The sequence below is a fragment of the Mirounga angustirostris genome, unplaced genomic scaffold (genome assembly GCF_029215605.1).
Source record: "Mirounga angustirostris isolate CCGP_5_RB_7025 unplaced genomic scaffold, mMirAng1.0.hap1 SCAF_12, whole genome shotgun sequence".
In the NCBI taxonomy this organism is placed as follows: Eukaryota; Metazoa; Chordata; class Mammalia; order Carnivora; family Phocidae; genus Mirounga; species Mirounga angustirostris.
The window spans coordinates 65,761,108-65,777,808 of NW_026991720.1; the positions used below are offsets into that span (position 1 = coordinate 65,761,108).

Consider the following 16,701-nt stretch of genomic DNA (forward strand, 5'->3'; position numbering starts at 1 on the left):
AAAGTTATGGTATCACCTCTTAGTTGTAACTCACAGTTTTAATTGTGTAATAAAAAGTATCTAGTCACTATATTAACTTTCCTTTTAATCTTCATTTATCTGGTATGAGCTATAGGGAGAACCTGTGGTCCATGGGAAGGAATGTGCTTCTCATCTCTCCCAGGCCGAATCAAGGATGAGAGTCAGAGGGAGGCCACAGAGTTTCTTTCTTGGCTGGTCTATTGTCACGTGGTTTGGGTCCTCTGGTCTTGACAGATGTTTGACAGTGAGTTTCCTTGTGGGGCTCTTGCCTTGCCCCTGTGACTGCCACTCTCAGGACATGGATGAAGGACTCTCTTCCTCTAGCTGTTTCTCCCCATCAGCCTCTGCTTTTCTGGGGGTTTATTCTATACTGATTCTCTCCATTGGAATTCCATTGCTCCTCCAGGTCCTCTTGGACAGGATTCCAAACAATTCAAGGCTAACCCTGTCTCTCACCTAGAGTACATCTGGTCCACAGAAAAAACTTGCACGGCCTTTGCGCTGACCAACTCTGGATAGATGGGCTGATCCAACCCCAGCCCTCTCTTGGCCATCACCATCCATGTTAGCCTTCCCAGGTGTGAGTTAGACACAGGTCCCTTGTGTTGGCAAGGCAAAAATCAAGGTCAACAAGTGGTTTCACTGAAGCTCTCTTTCTAGAATGCGGTAAAGAGAGAAGCAACCCAAATCCCTCTCATGTTCTTCAAAGAAAACACTTTATAAGACTACTTTCTCCAAAGAAGAACTTAATTAATTCTATCTCCTTCCCCTTTTTATACCCACAATGTGAGTGAGAATCTAGTGTTTGGACATTCTTCAGTTTGGTGTCCACAGACTCTTGCTTCTTAGAGCCTAAGGTCAAAACCTTCGATTTAACATCCTGATATAATGTGACCGAGACAGCTAGAATATAGGTTTGCCTGCATGGGACTGAAATGTGAAATAGGTTAACAAGAAGCAATTTTATTTCTCTGATTTGAAACTCCAAACTGGCATGGTGGCTCTGTTCGTCAGGGTCTTCAGAGGTTCCGTCTTCATTCTTGGGAGTCTGCCCTTCTCAGGGTGCTTTCCTCGCCCACATGATCCGGGATAGCCACTGTGTCTTCACTTCAGCCACTGGGGAAGGGGAATAGGGGAGGCAAAGGCATGCCTCTTCCTTTATCATGAATCAGCAATTGCACATGTCACTTCCTTTTGTATCGCATTGGCCCAAATCCAGTCCATCTGGCAACACCTGGCTGCACAAGGGACTGGGAAACGTGGTCGTTATCTAGGCAGCCGCGCAGGTCAGCTACAATTCTCTTACTATGGAAGAAGGGGAGAATGCCTATTATGGTTTGACTCACAGCATCTGCCATGCCATTCAACAAATACTGAGTGTGACTAATATATGATAGGATGAGAATTAAATTTTCACTTTAGAGGGTATGAAACTACTTTTATCCGAATTTCTTAATTTCACTAATGCTATTTTTAAACATTTTATTTTAAAGGGAATCCAAGGTCCTATGGGTCCACCTGGTCCACAAGGGCCTCCAGGACAAGGCTTGCCTGGTGCTAAGGTAACTTTCTGAATGAGAGCAGAGTTTAATATATCTATAGTCTAGTTGCTATTTCCTGGTCAGCAGCCAGTGCATTGGGAAAGCAATAGATAAAATGAACTTAAAAATCAGATTTCTACTTAATGTAAAATGGTACTGATATTCCTGAGGGTTTAGTTAATGTAATATGTATTCCTTACACTTTTAGAAGCATTTATTTAGGCAATCTTAATTTATTGTTTTCTTTATGACTTTTTCTCAAGAGATCCTCTTCTAGCGGCTCAAACAGCAGAGGCTACCTGTGGGCTGGCTAATCCATTCTCACCAACACTCCCACAGAAGGCCTACCTCCTGACACATTTAATTAAAGATATGGAGTCAGAAATAAAGAAAAATCTTCTATGAATGTGGGAATCATTTTATGTCCTAAATTAAAACTATTATTTATCCCTTAGGGAGAGGCATGGCACTTCTTATTTAACTAGCTGTCCTTACTGTTGCTTCGAATGATCACTAATCATTGTTAAATAAATACTGCTCTGAGAGTAGTCACCTTCCAGCACATTCCTTAGAGATTGGCATGTGAGAAGCAGCTCGATAGAAGAAAGTTACTGTCCTTGAGATTTTTGCTTTGGGTTCATCATTGGAAGCTCAGGTTGTTCTTTCTGCTTATGATGTTGCTCTTGATTCACAGTCATTCTGGCTTCTCATGTGTCAATTTTAGTTAGTTGTTATGGGATCTAACTGCCTATCTTCCAGGTGTTCTCCACCTTTTGAGTATGTTATGTAGCCTCTATATATATCTTTTAGATTTTATTTATTTACTTGAGAGAGAGAAAGAGAGAAAGAGAGAGAGAAAGCACAAGTCAGGGGGAGAGGCAGAGGGAGAGAGAGAAGCAGGCTTCCCGCTGAACAGGGATCCTGACAGGGGGCTCAATCCCAGGACCCTGAGATCATGATCTGAGCTGAAGGGAGATGCTTAACCGACTGAGCCACCCAGGCACCCCTACCTAGCCTATATTTTAGGCCAGACCATTATATATTCCAAATTTGATAAAACTCCATCCACCTGAAGGGATTCGAGGCAAATATATATATATATTTGAATTATATACAAACACAAATTGAAATAATATATATTAAAAATACATTTTCAGGTTTTATATTGCAATATATCATGAGTATTAATATTAATAACATAATTAACATCTATCCACTATGTATATATTTGAACACATATATATGAATTGAGCACACAAAGCTCGATTTTATCTTATTTTGTTGATACAAGACAGCTCTTAGCTCTTAAGGAAGGAATATATTTTATTTTGCTGCTACCATGACATACTCTTCAAATACTCTTTCCTCACTAGGGAGAAGTAGGCCAGACAGGAGCTACGGGTCCTAGAGGACCAGTGGGAGTTGGCGTACAAGGCCCAAAGGTGAGCTGACCATGCCGATCAGAAGCGTTTAGGTATTTTGTGTTGTATTATGTAAAGTTTCATTGATATCCAAACTCAATACAGATCATGCATGTGTCATCTGTTATTTCATCAGAGGAGAGTATTTATTCAGAAAAGGGTCTGGTGCTCAGTGTAACTCTTATTGTTTAGGAAGAACCAAAAATCTTAGTTTATTTTAAGGACTGCTATCTGTTTTTTGTTTGTATATTTATTAGCATCAGAGGCCCTTTTTGGGCACAGAGCGATTCTTTAAGAACATTCTTATCTGCATATTAGAAAACAGAGCACCTAGATAGTAGGATCTCAGCAAACGGTACTTCCCTAGTCTTGTTTTGCGGCGGGCTCACGTTTCAGGTCTCAGCTCCAAAGCTACCTACTCAGAAAGTGGTTCCCTCAACCTAAAGTATGTCTCCCCCACTCCCGCTACCCACTGATTTTATACCTCAGCATGCTGTTTCCTTTGCTGTTCCCCTTCACCTCAACGGGCATGTTTTCTGCCTTACGTTTCATCTTCCTAATCACTTGAGAAATGCAGTGCCCAACACTCCAGCCACACCTGGTTACTGAATGCGCGGCACGTGGCGAGCGTGAAGTGAGATGTGTGGTTGGTGTGAGACACACACTAGATTACAGAGCTCGGCACGAAGAACGTGAACTACATCCCTGGTACTTTTGCAGATTGATTACATATTGAAATGATACAATTTCAGCTATATTAAGGTAAAGTAAAATACATTATTAGGATTATTTTCACCTGTGTCTTTTAACTTTGTATATAAATGTGGCTGCTAGAGGAGCTATAATGACATATACGGCTTGCTTTCTATTTCTATGGGACCGTGCTACCCCCCTGCAACAGGGTCCTTGCTTCCTTTTTTTCTTGTTTATTATCGAATCCCCAGTTTTGGGGACAAGCAGGTACTCAATAAATGTGTTGAGTAAATGAGCGAATTCTTACTTTACCCTTCACGAGTTCTATAACTAATCCTGAAGTCAGATAGGATCTGGCAAGCCGCACTGAGGGTTCAGCTCCATCATTGTTGCTGCTGACATTGTTGTCATTCTTACAAGTATTTGGGTATTACAATATGTAAGATGTGGGTCTAGAAGAATAGACATGTTACATATGCATAGACATATAATTACAATGAGTACAAAATATACTAATGTAAATAGCAATCACTAACGTAAGTAGTAATAACAGCTGCCGTTTGTTGGTTTCAATGTGCCACACAATATGCTAAGTATGACATATATGTCACCATACATATATGCAGTGTACATATACATATGTACATGTATGATGTCATATATGTGCCAATTTCAGAGAAGCAACATAGTAGGGTAGTAAGGCTCAGCAGTTAGACTGCCTAAGTCTAAATCCCAGTTTTGCCATTAACTAGATGTGCAATCCTAAGCTTCTCTCACTTTAGAAAATGAAATATTTCAAGCATACTCAATAGCATAGAGGATAATACAAAGACCACCCAAGTATTTCACAGCCCAGCTTTATCAAATGTTGACATTTTGCCATATTTATTCTAGCTATTTTTCTAAGAAGCATTACAGATATAGATAGAGGCTTCTGCCTCTGCTAGTCCATCCCATGACCATCCACTCCCCCACCAGACATAACTAATTTCATGGCTTGGGTATTTATCATTCTCTCGAAGTTTTTAAAATTTTCCCACATATTTTTATCCATAAACCACATAAAGCTTTTATGTGTTCTTGAACTTTACATAATGCATCATTCTGCCTCATATGTATATTCAGCCTCATGTCTTACTTGTTTTTATATACCTTTAATTCATTTGTTTTCATTGCTCTATGATAGTCTATTGTATACAAATATCTCATTTAAAATTTATCCATTTTCCTATCGATTGACATTTAAATTGCTTCCTATTTTTTGCCTTTGCCAACAATGCTACCATAAACATTCTATGAGTTTCCTCTTATGTAAGTCAGACTACAAGTTTCTCTCACTGGTTGGTGATAGATGCTACAAATAGAATTGGAAGATCATAGGGTATGGGCAAGTTTTCAATTTTGGTATCATGAAGATCCTGTCCAAAATGGACAATGGGTAAAATGGTTCTGCCCGTTCACCAACCTTCTAGCAAAATGTGACAATGCTTTCAAACTTTAAGTCTTTAGTCCACTTACCGTTTCCTTTTGTGTGTGGTGCAATGTAGCGATCTTTTCCCCCCCCAGATGGACAACCATATGTCCCTGCGTGGGTTACTGAATAGTCCATCTTTGCTGCACTGGTTTGTAATTCCACCTCTGTTGTACATCAAGCTTCTCTGTGTGAGGATCAGTGCCTGAGCTCTCTATTCTGCTCCATTTGTCTATATCTTTCAGTGCTATTACTTCTGTCTTGATTATGACAGATTTATAATAAGTTTTATCATCAATAGGGAAAATACTCTCAACTTCTTTCCTGGTTACTCTTGATTCTAACATACTCCTTTTAGGATTGGCTTGTCAAATTTGACAGAATAAAACACCACCATGAACAAAATAATACTTCTCCTAATTGACCTGTAATAGCTAACTAAAATATGTAGAAAAAAGAAAGCAATTCACAATTGCAAAAAATTTCTCCATTGGGATATACTATTGGGATTGCATTGAATCTTCCAATTAAATATTGAGTCTTTCAAACCGTAGTGTAAAACTAATATTTCAGGAAAATATTTGCCATTTTATCCATAAAGATCTTCTAGTTTTTCAGTTAAAAAGGTACATTGGAGAAATTTTTTGCAATTGTGAATTGCTTTCTTTTTTCTACATATTTTAATTAGCTATTACAGGTCAATTAGGAGAAGTATTATTTTGTTCATGGTGGTATTTTGTTTTGTTTTGGTATGTCATTTTTGTATTCAGGCACCTGATAATATCTCTTATTATTTCTAATTGTTTGTAAACTCTTGCTTTTTTATTCCCTGTGTACATAATCATATTGTATGAAAATAAAAACTCTTTTATATATTTCTTTTTAGTTCTTTCTCCTATTTGTTTTTAAAAATTTTACACTGTTAGGATCTCCAGTGCAATGCTTAAAAGAAGTGACTTCAAAGGAAGTGCTTCTAAAATTTCACTGTTTTAAAACAAGATTTTATTTATTTATTTGAGAGAAAGGGAGCGAGAGAGAAAGTACGATCAGAGAGGAAGGGCAGAGGGACAAGTAGATGCCCCACTGAGCAGGGAGCCCAAAGTGGCACTTGATCCCAGGACCCCAAGATCATGACCTGAGCCAAAGGCAGACACAAGCAACTGAGCCACCCAGGTGCCCCTAAAATTTCAATTTTAAGAGTGACATTTGCTGTAGGTTTTTGCTAGACGATCTCTATTAGGTTAGGATAATTACCTTCTGTTTGAATTGTACCAAGAGTTTCTTAGTAATTATAAATGGATTTATATATCCAATATATATTGGATTTTATCAGATTCTGCATCTACTAAGATAATTGTTTTGTTTCCCTTTTAACCTGTTCATCATGGTATATTACATTTCTAGAATTTTTAGTCATTGAACCATCCTAGCATTCTTGAGATAAACCCAACTGATCATGATATACAACTTTTTTATGATAGTAATTTAATTGACTAATCTTTTATTCAGGATTTTTGTGTCCATTTTAAATAATTTTATTTATTATGTGGTTGACATAAAATAAAAGCACATGGTTAAATTGTACACTTTGATAAAACATGTATATGTTCTTGAAACCATCAGCAAAACCAAATAACTAAAGTATCTATCATCTCCCCCCCACACACCAAATTATTATGTGTCCCTTTGTAATACCATCCTTCCATCCCTCCCCAACTTCGCCTACTGATCTGTTTTGCAATCTCTGGTAACTATCGGTCTGCCCTCTGTCATAATAGATTCATTTGCATTTCCTAGAATTTTATGTAAATGGAATAATATGTCATATAACCTTTTTTTCTGTCTTATCTTTTACTCAGCAAAATTACCTTGAGGCCCACGTTTAACGACGAGGAATAGCTTCTTTTTTATTGTTCTTTTTATTGCTGAATAGTATTCTACTGTATGGACATTTGTTCATCCATTCATATGTTGAGGGAAATTTGGTTGTTTCCAGCTTTGGGGTATTATAAGGCTATTATGAACAATTATGTACAAGCCTTTGTATGGACATAGCTTTCATTTTTCTTGGGTAAATGCCTAGAAGTGAAATGGCTGGGTCATATGGTAGGTATCTATTTAGCTTTTCAAGAAACTGCCAAGTTAGTGTCCAAAAAACTCTTTATTTTGTCTATATTTTCACTGGGTATGGAATTCTGGGTTGATGGCTGTTTTTATTTTGTTTTTTCTTTCTTTTAGTACGTTCAAGATGTTGTTCCACTGTCTTCTCACTTGCATTGTTTCTGATGAGAAATATGTTAGCATCTACACATTCATTTCTCTACATGTCTCTTTTGTAGCCATGTCTGGCTATCTTTGAGATTTTCTCTGTATCACTAGTTTTGAGCCATGTGGTTATAATGTGCCTTACTTTTGTTTTCTTCGTATTTCTTGTGCTCAGGGTTCATTGATTTTCTTGGATCTGTGGGTTATTGATTTCATCAAATTTGGAATACTAGGCCATTGTTTCTTGAAATATTTCCCACTCTCTGCCTTCACCCAAGCAACTCCATGTTACTTAAATTTGGCTGCTTCACTGATGCTCTACTCATTCCTTTTTGGTCTCTTTTCTCTATGTTTCATTTTAGATAGTTTTTATTGCTATGTTTCTCAGTTCATTAATCTGCTGTGATGTCTAACTTGCTGTTAATTTTATCCAGGGTTTGGTTTATCTCATACTCTGCAATTTTCAACTCTAGAAGTTCAATTCGTATCTTTCTATAACTTCGTGGCTCTATTTAATGTATCTCAACCTTCCTCTGGTTTCTTGAATATATGGAACATATGGAATGCAGTATAATAACTTTTAGGGTCCTTATCTACTATTCTATCATCTCTGTCATTTTCTTGGTAATTTTTTTCCAGTTTCTTTGAATTCCTGATAATTTTTGGCTAGATGCCAAACTTTGTGAATTTTGCCTTTTTGGGGGGCTAGACATTTTTGTATTCCTACACATAAGTTTGTATTTCTATACATATCCTGTTCCTGGATTCTTCTAAGTCATTTGAAAACAGCTTGTACCTCTTGGTCTTGCTTTTAAGCTTTCTTAGGTAGGAGCGTTTAGTGTAGGGTTCGTTTTTCTTGACTACTGAAGCAAGACGTTTTTAAGAACTCTAATCTATGCCCTCAGAATTCTGAGATTTCCTTTCTTGCCACTGGAAGCAGGCGCTATTTCTGGCCTGCTGCCAGTTCTCTCTAATTCTTTAAGTTGGTTGTTTTCTGGGCATTGGGTAGTTTCTTCACACTGTGCTGAACAGTATTTATTTGACTACACGAGGGGGATACTCATCAGAGCTTCATCGTTCTCTCTGTGTACCTTCTTCCTATCAGGTAATCAATTCTGCGAATTTTTGATACCCAGCTTACCTAGACTCCTACCTTTGTCTCCTTAAATTAGAGAGATTTCTGAACTTTCCCTGGGTTCCCTCTCCCTGCATTGTGGCCTGGAAACTCTACCCAGGCAACAAACTGGGGAAATTACAGTATTCACCTGATTTGTTTCCCTGCCCCCAGTTATTATTATCCTTCATTATTTGGTGTCTAATATCTTGAAAGGTATTGTTTTATATATTTTGTCTGTTTTTTAGCTATGTCAGGGTGGAAATTAAATCTGGTCCCTATTCCTCCATTTGACTGGAAACTTACATGATATCTACATTCATAGGTAGTCTGGTCTACAATGTAGTTTCCTTGTCCTATTATTGTATGACTTTAATTAAGGTTTTATTAGCCTCATGAAATAAATTGGGTAGAATTCCCTCTTTTACTGTCTTTCAGAACTATTTGTATAAGATAGGGAATACCTGTTCTTCAAAGGATAAAGAATTTGTAAGGCTTGCCTGTAAAACCAGCAGAGCCTGTGATCTTGGAAGGAGAGGAAATTAGAGACTTGCAATTGCTGATTCAATTTTTTAATGCTTCTGGTTTATTTAGCTTGTCCACTTCTCCTTATGTCATTTAAGTAATTTATATTTTTCTTAAAAGTTATTTATTAATGTTCTCCAATATATTTGTTTGAAATTGTCACGGAAATTTTCTATGATTTTAAAAAAATCTTTACTATGTATATAGTTATATTTCCCTTTAATTCTTAATAGTGTTTATCTTTAATTATTAATTCTTAATAGAATTTTCTTTTTTAGTGTTAGTAATTCCTGTTAGAGGTTTATTTATTTTATTAGTTTTTTAAAGGTATTATTTAGTTTTGTTACTTTTCTTAACTTTTGATTTTCAAATTTATTACTGTCTGCTCTCATCTTTACCATATCCCTCTACTTATTTTTAGGTTTACTGTTCTTTTATTTTCACTAGTTTTTTGTTTTGTTTTGTTTTGTTTTTTTAGTTGAGTTTAGGTGAAATGATTTTCACTTATCTTTAATATTTTTGCTCTTAAATGCAGTAAGAATACTTTGGCATTATTTGAAAGTAGCACATATTATCTCTGAACATTTTAAAGGGCATATTCTTAAATACAAACAGCCTTGAAAGCAAGTAGCATTATTGAGTATTAGAGCTGACATTTCACTTCCATGTTGGTTTCTTGGGGTTGCTGTAACAAAGAACCACAAACGTTCAACACAACAGATATTATGTCACAATTCTAGAGGAAGTGGAAAATCAAAGTGTCTGCAGGGTCATGTTTTCTCTAAAACCTGTAGGGAAGAATCCTTCCTTGCCCCTTCTTAGCTTCTGGTGCTGGCTGCCCGTGCTTGGCATTCCACGGCTTGTAGCCGCACCGCTGCGATCTCTGCCTCTGCGGTCACATGGAGTCCCCCCACCCCCCAGGTGTCTGTCTTTACATGGCATTTGCTTCTTACAAGGACAGGGCCGCCGTCATGTTGAAGTAGGGCCCCCCCTCATCACCTCATCTTAACTCGGTTATGTCTACAAAGACCCTATTTCCAAAAGAGGTTACATTCACAGGAACGAGGGGATAGGACTTCAACACCCAGTTTTTGAGGTTTCAGTTCAACCCATAACAAAAGAATCCAAAACTGAGATCCAAAGAAGTTCAGTAACTTGCCCAAGGTCAGAGAATTTCATTACTACTAGCTACTACTTAGATTTCTCCACTCAGAGGCTTGTTGCAAATACTGTAAGATACACCTTGTTGGCAAGTACCTCAAAATGGTTGTGCATAAGTATGAATTTAAATTAGGATAAATATAATACTTATAGATAAATATGAATTTCTGGGAAATAAAATCTTTGCTTATCCACCAGGGGGAGCCAGGCTCAATAGGGCTCCCAGGACAACCAGGATTTCCAGGAGAGGACGGAGCTGCAGGGAAGAAGGTAACACTTTTTTATGTTTACTGGAGTAAAAACTATTGAACCACACTGATACCTTGGTGCTATAGGACCTCAAATTAAACCATCCAGGACAAACTTAGTCATTTTAGGTAAATGTCTCACAACTCTCAATTTCCTTTTTCACTTACTTTAGATAGAAAGAGCGCCAGTTTATTGGCTGGATAGTGTCTCATGCTCTCTGCTTTCTCTCTGGCATTTCAACCATGGTGTCCCCCAGTGACCTAGTCCCTTTGGATTCCTAGAAAGCACCTGAAATGAAACTATGAGGCAAACACTTTTTCTCCTCCAACAAGAGAGTCTGTAAATGCATTCAGGAAGTAATTATAAGGAGTTTTTGAAGTATTATGATTTGACATTTGAAACATTCATTTTTCTAGATAAGTAGAGAAAAACAGCAGATGGAAAGGCTGAAGGTCTTTCTTGTATTTTTTACCAAACCATCAAATGTGAATGAAGAGCCAAAGGAAAGTGAGCTTATTCTTTGAAAATTGGCAGAGAAATTGGACTTTTTCCTATTTCAGCTGCTCTGAGCTCAGCTAGAGTTTGATTTGAATTTATTAAAGTTGGTAAACTCCCAAATTAATTTTAAGACTATTATTCTGGAGGGTCTCAGCAGAGAATCCACTGGCCATAAAAGGAGACAAGGTGGGCTTATACAAACTGTCCATGCAGGGTTAGCTAAGACATCAGTGTCATTTCCTCTAGGGAGAAGCAGGGCTTCCAGGAACAAGAGGCCCAGAAGGACCGCCTGGAAAAGGACAACCTGGCCCCAAGGTATGGAACTGACAAGGTGCTGGGGAAAGCAGACTGCCCAACGAGACAGTTTAGGAGAAATTTGATTGTTACTCTTGCTATGTCAAATGTGTTTACTTCTGGCTAAAAATTATGGCTCCAGCGTGTGTGTTTTCGGAAGACAGGAAGTATGTATTATTCATTTTTATTTTCCTAAGATCTATCATAAGACCCGGCTACTAGGCAGAGTTCAACACATGTTTTCTCAATAAATGGTCAGACTGACATTTTAAAACACATAGAAAAGAAGTCTTGAGATACATCCTTGAGACTTGAAAGTCCATACATTTTCTTCAAATACTTATAGTATCTCACACTGTAAGAAAGAAATACCACTTATCAAATGGAGGTTTCATTTTCACAACTTGGCACACATTTATCTTACACATTGTAGAAATGCTGGTTGAGTAACATCTTTATAAAGATGAGAATATCCAAATTCATCAATAAGACCACTAAGTGACATAACCTATGGCCTCTAAGATGCCAGATGTTCCTGCAGTTTTTATGTACAGTCATCAGTGTACATATAAAGACTCTGGAGAATTACGTATGAGTAAAGTAAAAATAAAATCTGTATATTTATTAGTGTTCTAATTGCATTAAAATGGTCAGTGAAAGCTTAAGAAGTCTACGTCTTGTGCAAATATTGGCTAAAATTGAGTCCTTAACCTTAAATGTGAGAATTTGAAATTTAAATTATTTGCAGAATTTCAAACATTTTAATTTATTGGTATATCAGACTATGAGATCTCTTTCTCTCTCTCTCTCTTTTTTTTTTTTTTTTGTGAACCTGGACAGAGAATACCTTTTTCACAACCCCCCCAAAAAATACTTTTAGAAATGCTTGTCTATTGGGCGCCTGAGTGGCTCAGTTGGTTAAGTGACTGCCTTCAGCTCAGGTCATGATCCTGGAGTCCCGGGATCGAGTCCCGCATTGGGCTCCCTGCTCAGCAGGGAGTCTGCTTCTCCCTCTGACCTTCCCCCCTCTCATGCTCTCTCTGTCTCTATCTCATTCTCTCTCTCAAATAAATAAATAAAATCTTAAAAAAAAAAAGAAATGCTTGTCTATTAACATTCAGGAGAACAGAAGTTTTCTAGAAGATACTTTTGGAAACTAGACCCTTGGAGATAATAATTGAAGCTGGAAGAATAAATGATGTCTCTGGGAAAGAGCTGAGGTTTGAATCCTACATTGTGCAGTAGTTGGAGAAAGAACATTCAGACCAGCATGAAGATAAGCAGAATAGTTACTGTGTTAGGGAAACTAAGGTGACAGGGTTTCAAGAGGAAAGCAATCGGTGGTGTCAAATACTACCTATAGAGCGAGCAGAATGCATTGGAAAGAGAGGGCACTGGATTTGTAGCTCTGAGGGGTTCTGTGGCTTATGGAAGTTTAGGGAGAAGAGAGGTAGGAATCTGTTACATAGCCCAGACATGCTATGGTTCAGTGTTGGCACTTTATTACCTTTCACTGGGCTCCTACTGTTGTCTTCTGGGTTATTTAGGGCAGTAAATTAAATTTGGGAGTAAATGGAAGAAAATAACTAGTTGGGGTTAGATTTTGCCTCTGTTGGCAAATGATAATGATACGATAAGTTAAGGATACAATAACATTCAACTGTTATGTTTTATTTTTTTATCACCTGTGTCACTGCTCTTCATTAGTTTGGACCTTGGGAGTTAATTACAATCTATAGATGCGGTAGGAATTCACCTCTTCTTGAGGGAGTGTCTGCATTTCTGATGACCTTGGGAATATGTCAGAAATGTGAATTCTTGGATCTCAATGCAGACTTACTAAATCAGAAACTCTGAATGTGGGGCTCAGCAATCTGTGGGCTAACAAGCCCTCCACGTGATTCTGATGCACGCTTAGGTTTGAAAATGGTGGTAGAGTCATTTATGTCATAAATGTTTCAATGCCCTCAGCTGCAAACCCCCGGAATAATTTGAAAGTTATTCCTTCGTTGAGCCACATTTGGATATGGTACCTTGCAGTTGAGCCCTAGTTGAGCCCTAGTTGTAACACTCTGAGGGCTCTGGTTGAATGTAACAAAATTCCTTCAGGGAAGTACCAGCTTACACAGCCAGGCTGAGGAGCATCCATTCGGGCAGTACACAACCAGGCTGAGGAACAGCCAGTCGGCAGTTTCTTACTCTGCTCCAGGTTAATGCTGATGCGTCTCTCTGCCTATAGAATTACCAGTCTCATTTGGGAGACAGAACTAGATTCCTTGTTGAGGAAGAAATGGGGCTGGATTTGAAAAACCTGGGGTTTTTTTAGTGGTAACTTTATATAGCTAGCTATTTCATGCTTCACTTCTTTTTGCCACCGTTACAATCTATGGATGTAAAATTAAGAAAATTTTTCTTAAATGAATATACAGTGTTTTATTAGTTTCGGGGGTACAATATAATGATCCAACAATTCTCTACATTTCTCAGTGCTCAAGATACGTGTACTCTTCATCCCTTTCACCTTGTTCACCCAGTTCACCCATCCTTCCACCCACCTCCCTTCTGTCAACCATCCGTTTGTTCTCTATCTTGGAAAATATCTCATTTTATGTTTTAAAACTCAAGCAGCATTAAAGCTGAAAAAGCACAGGTACCTAGCTGTCTTTTCTGAAACCGCAGATGTCTCAGAAGCATCTGTTAATAAACCAATGCTGCCAAAGAACTATGAATTCCAATCAAAGTCCCCAAAGAGAGATACTGAACTTAGATTTAAAAAACATCAAATCATATTGAATAAGTGGTAAAGACTGAACAATTCTGAAGTCACCCAGTCTGCTCAAGAATATCGGCAAATCTTGTACAAACTGAGCTGGACTTAGGATACATTGCTTGAAAATCAGTGTTAGTTGAGAACATGGTCCTGATAGGGTTGTTGTCAGAACAAGGAGGGTTTGTTCATACAACTGTATTTTTATAATTATTTTGTCAGGGTGATGAAGGAAGGAAAGGGAGCAAAGGAAATCAAGGACAGAGGGGATTTCCAGGGCCCGAAGGGCCAAAGGTATGTTTCTTATATTCTCATTTATGCTTTGGGGAGATTGTAACTGTGTCTGGTTTTAATATAATATTAAATTTCCACTGCAAGTTAGATTCCCTGGTTCCTTCTCAACAAATCCAAGTGAAAAAGGCTTTAGAAAACATGCTATTCTGGGTGAAATAGGATGGAATGAAGAGTCCATAAAATATGTGATCTTCTTTGGAGCATTTATGATTCTTAGAGACAATCTGTATGTCCATTCTCTCAAGTGACCACCAAATATTCAGAAGTTGGGATAGAGTTAGGACTGTAGGAGATACCAATTCTCTTCCATCTTGTTTTGCTGAGCAACATGGTTCCAGACAGAGAGGTAACACAGGCATGAGGAGGAGCAGGGCTTCAGAACGCAGGAGTGTAGGATTCTCATCCTGCTCTACCCAGAACCTTTTGGAGTCAGTCATTTTCATCCTAGAAAGCAAAAATAGTATCTCTTTCCCAGGATTGCTGTGAAGACTGAAAGAGTTAATAAAGCACTGAGCACTGTTCCTGGGACATAGTAAGTGCTCAGTACATGGAGCTATTCAGAGAGACAAAAATCAATACTGTGCAATGGCAAGTAGGGGATATATGACCTGATAAACTGACCAGGACCAGATGCTGAGGATGAAGTAAAGGAAATTGCGAGACAGGCAATCAGGTGTGTGTCCTGACTTAGCAGGAGTGAATATTGAGGTCATTTGGATGTGTCAGGAAACAGAAATTGCAAACCTAAGAGAGTTCAAGCTTCTAGGAAGATGCTAATTGTAAGGAGGCAGGGAGTACATTGAAGGACCAGACTATTAAAGAAACAAACACACAAAAACGGTACCGGCAAGATAAAAGCAGGTAGAAAACAAATCATCCTCTGTCGACAAGTCATTAAGCTTCAGTGTCCATCAGTATCACCTGGGAGCTTGTTACAACTCTGTATTTCTTGGCGCCATGCCCAGACAGCGGGATTTTTTAGTAAGTGGGTGGGTCCTAGAAATCTTCGTTTCTTAAATAAGTGCCCTATGCTACAGGTAATTCAAGGAGCACATGATGAAAAAGGCCACTATATAAGCAAAGTATTATATTAGTATTAATAACAATGGTTTTTCCTTATATCTTACTCTGTTCTTCAAAGAGTACTTTTCTGTATTTTGAAATACAGCTTTTTTGATGAAGAACTGCCATATTTTAAAGCATAATCACAATTTAATACAGGGTCTTTAAAAGAATTACATACTATCTACATGTATAATTTTGTATTTTAAAAGTAATTGACTTTTTTTAAAAAAAGAATAGAATAGAGGAAATCTAGAAGCATAATTTTGCTTACCCTGGTTTAGTGAGAATTTTAACAGGTTCATATTTTATTCCTTTACCATGGGATTGAATCAGGTGGTTATCTGTTGCCAGAGCCCCGACTGTGTCATGTGTCATTGCCGTATGGGTTGGAATTAAAGATTTGGCATGTACATGTGTGGCATGAGCTGGGCCCCAGTGGGCTGGTGTGCTCAGCCTTGGGTCGTACTGGGTGATCAGCACAGTGGGAGGCCTCAGCTGTGAAGGCGACTGTGGTCCAGGGCAAGAGTCATTAGTGGTGAATCTGATTGATGGAGTCCCTCCCGGAGGAAACAGGGGGGCCAAGTGGGCAGCTCCCACCACTGAAGACAGTTTAGTCTCTAAGGCAGGGGGAGGCACATCTCTTGGAAAGGCACAGGTAGTAAATATTTCAGGCCTTGTGGCCAAGGGGCAAAATTGAGAGTATTATGTCGTCACTTAAATAACAATCATTTAAAAATGTGAAAATCGGGGCTCCTGGCTGGCTCAGTTGGTAGAGTATCAGACCTAAAGTATGATCTCAAGGTCATGAGTTCAAGGCTCACATTGGGTATGGAGCCTACTTAAAAAACAAAACAAAACATGAAAACCGTTTTTAGCCCACGGCTGTGTGAAACCTGGCAGCAGGCCATATTCGGTCTGATGGTCGCAGTCTGCCACACCTGTCCTACACCAGTAGTTTCCAAACTGATTGATAACAAATCCCTCCTAGTCAAAACAAATTTGACCACACTTCAATATAGGTTTATTCTTCAATTGTAGTGTTTACTCATAAAGTGTATTAATATGCTGTGAAATTTACATAAATAATTGAAAAATTAAAAGATAAAAATTTATAATGAAGCCCTAGTATTTTCTTCTAGTATCCCATATGGGTCATTTTGAACACCTGGTGGGGTGTGTGCACCTTCTTTTATTTTTTTTTATTTTTAATTATTTTTAATTATTTTTTATTTATTTATTCATGAGAGACCGAGAGAGAGAGAGGCAGAGGGAGAAGCAGGCTCCCAAGGAGCAGGGAGCCGATGCGGGACTCGATCCCAGGA

General features: G+C 38.2%; 1 protein-coding gene across 1 annotated transcript in view; it reads left to right on the top strand.

Moving 5' to 3' along the window:
- The window catches only part of COL28A1 (collagen type XXVIII alpha 1 chain), a 161,727-nt gene that overhangs the window by 63,332 nt on the left and 81,694 nt on the right, over positions 1-16,701 (top strand). Inside the window, exons 17-21 of the mRNA XM_045864663.3 lie at positions 1,515-1,583; positions 2,936-3,004; positions 10,411-10,482; positions 11,206-11,274; positions 14,243-14,314. Coding sequence (XP_045720619.1) covers positions 1,515-1,583; positions 2,936-3,004; positions 10,411-10,482; positions 11,206-11,274; positions 14,243-14,314 — 351 coding nt within the window. The remainder of the gene's footprint in view (positions 1-1,514; positions 1,584-2,935; positions 3,005-10,410; positions 10,483-11,205; positions 11,275-14,242; positions 14,315-16,701) is intronic.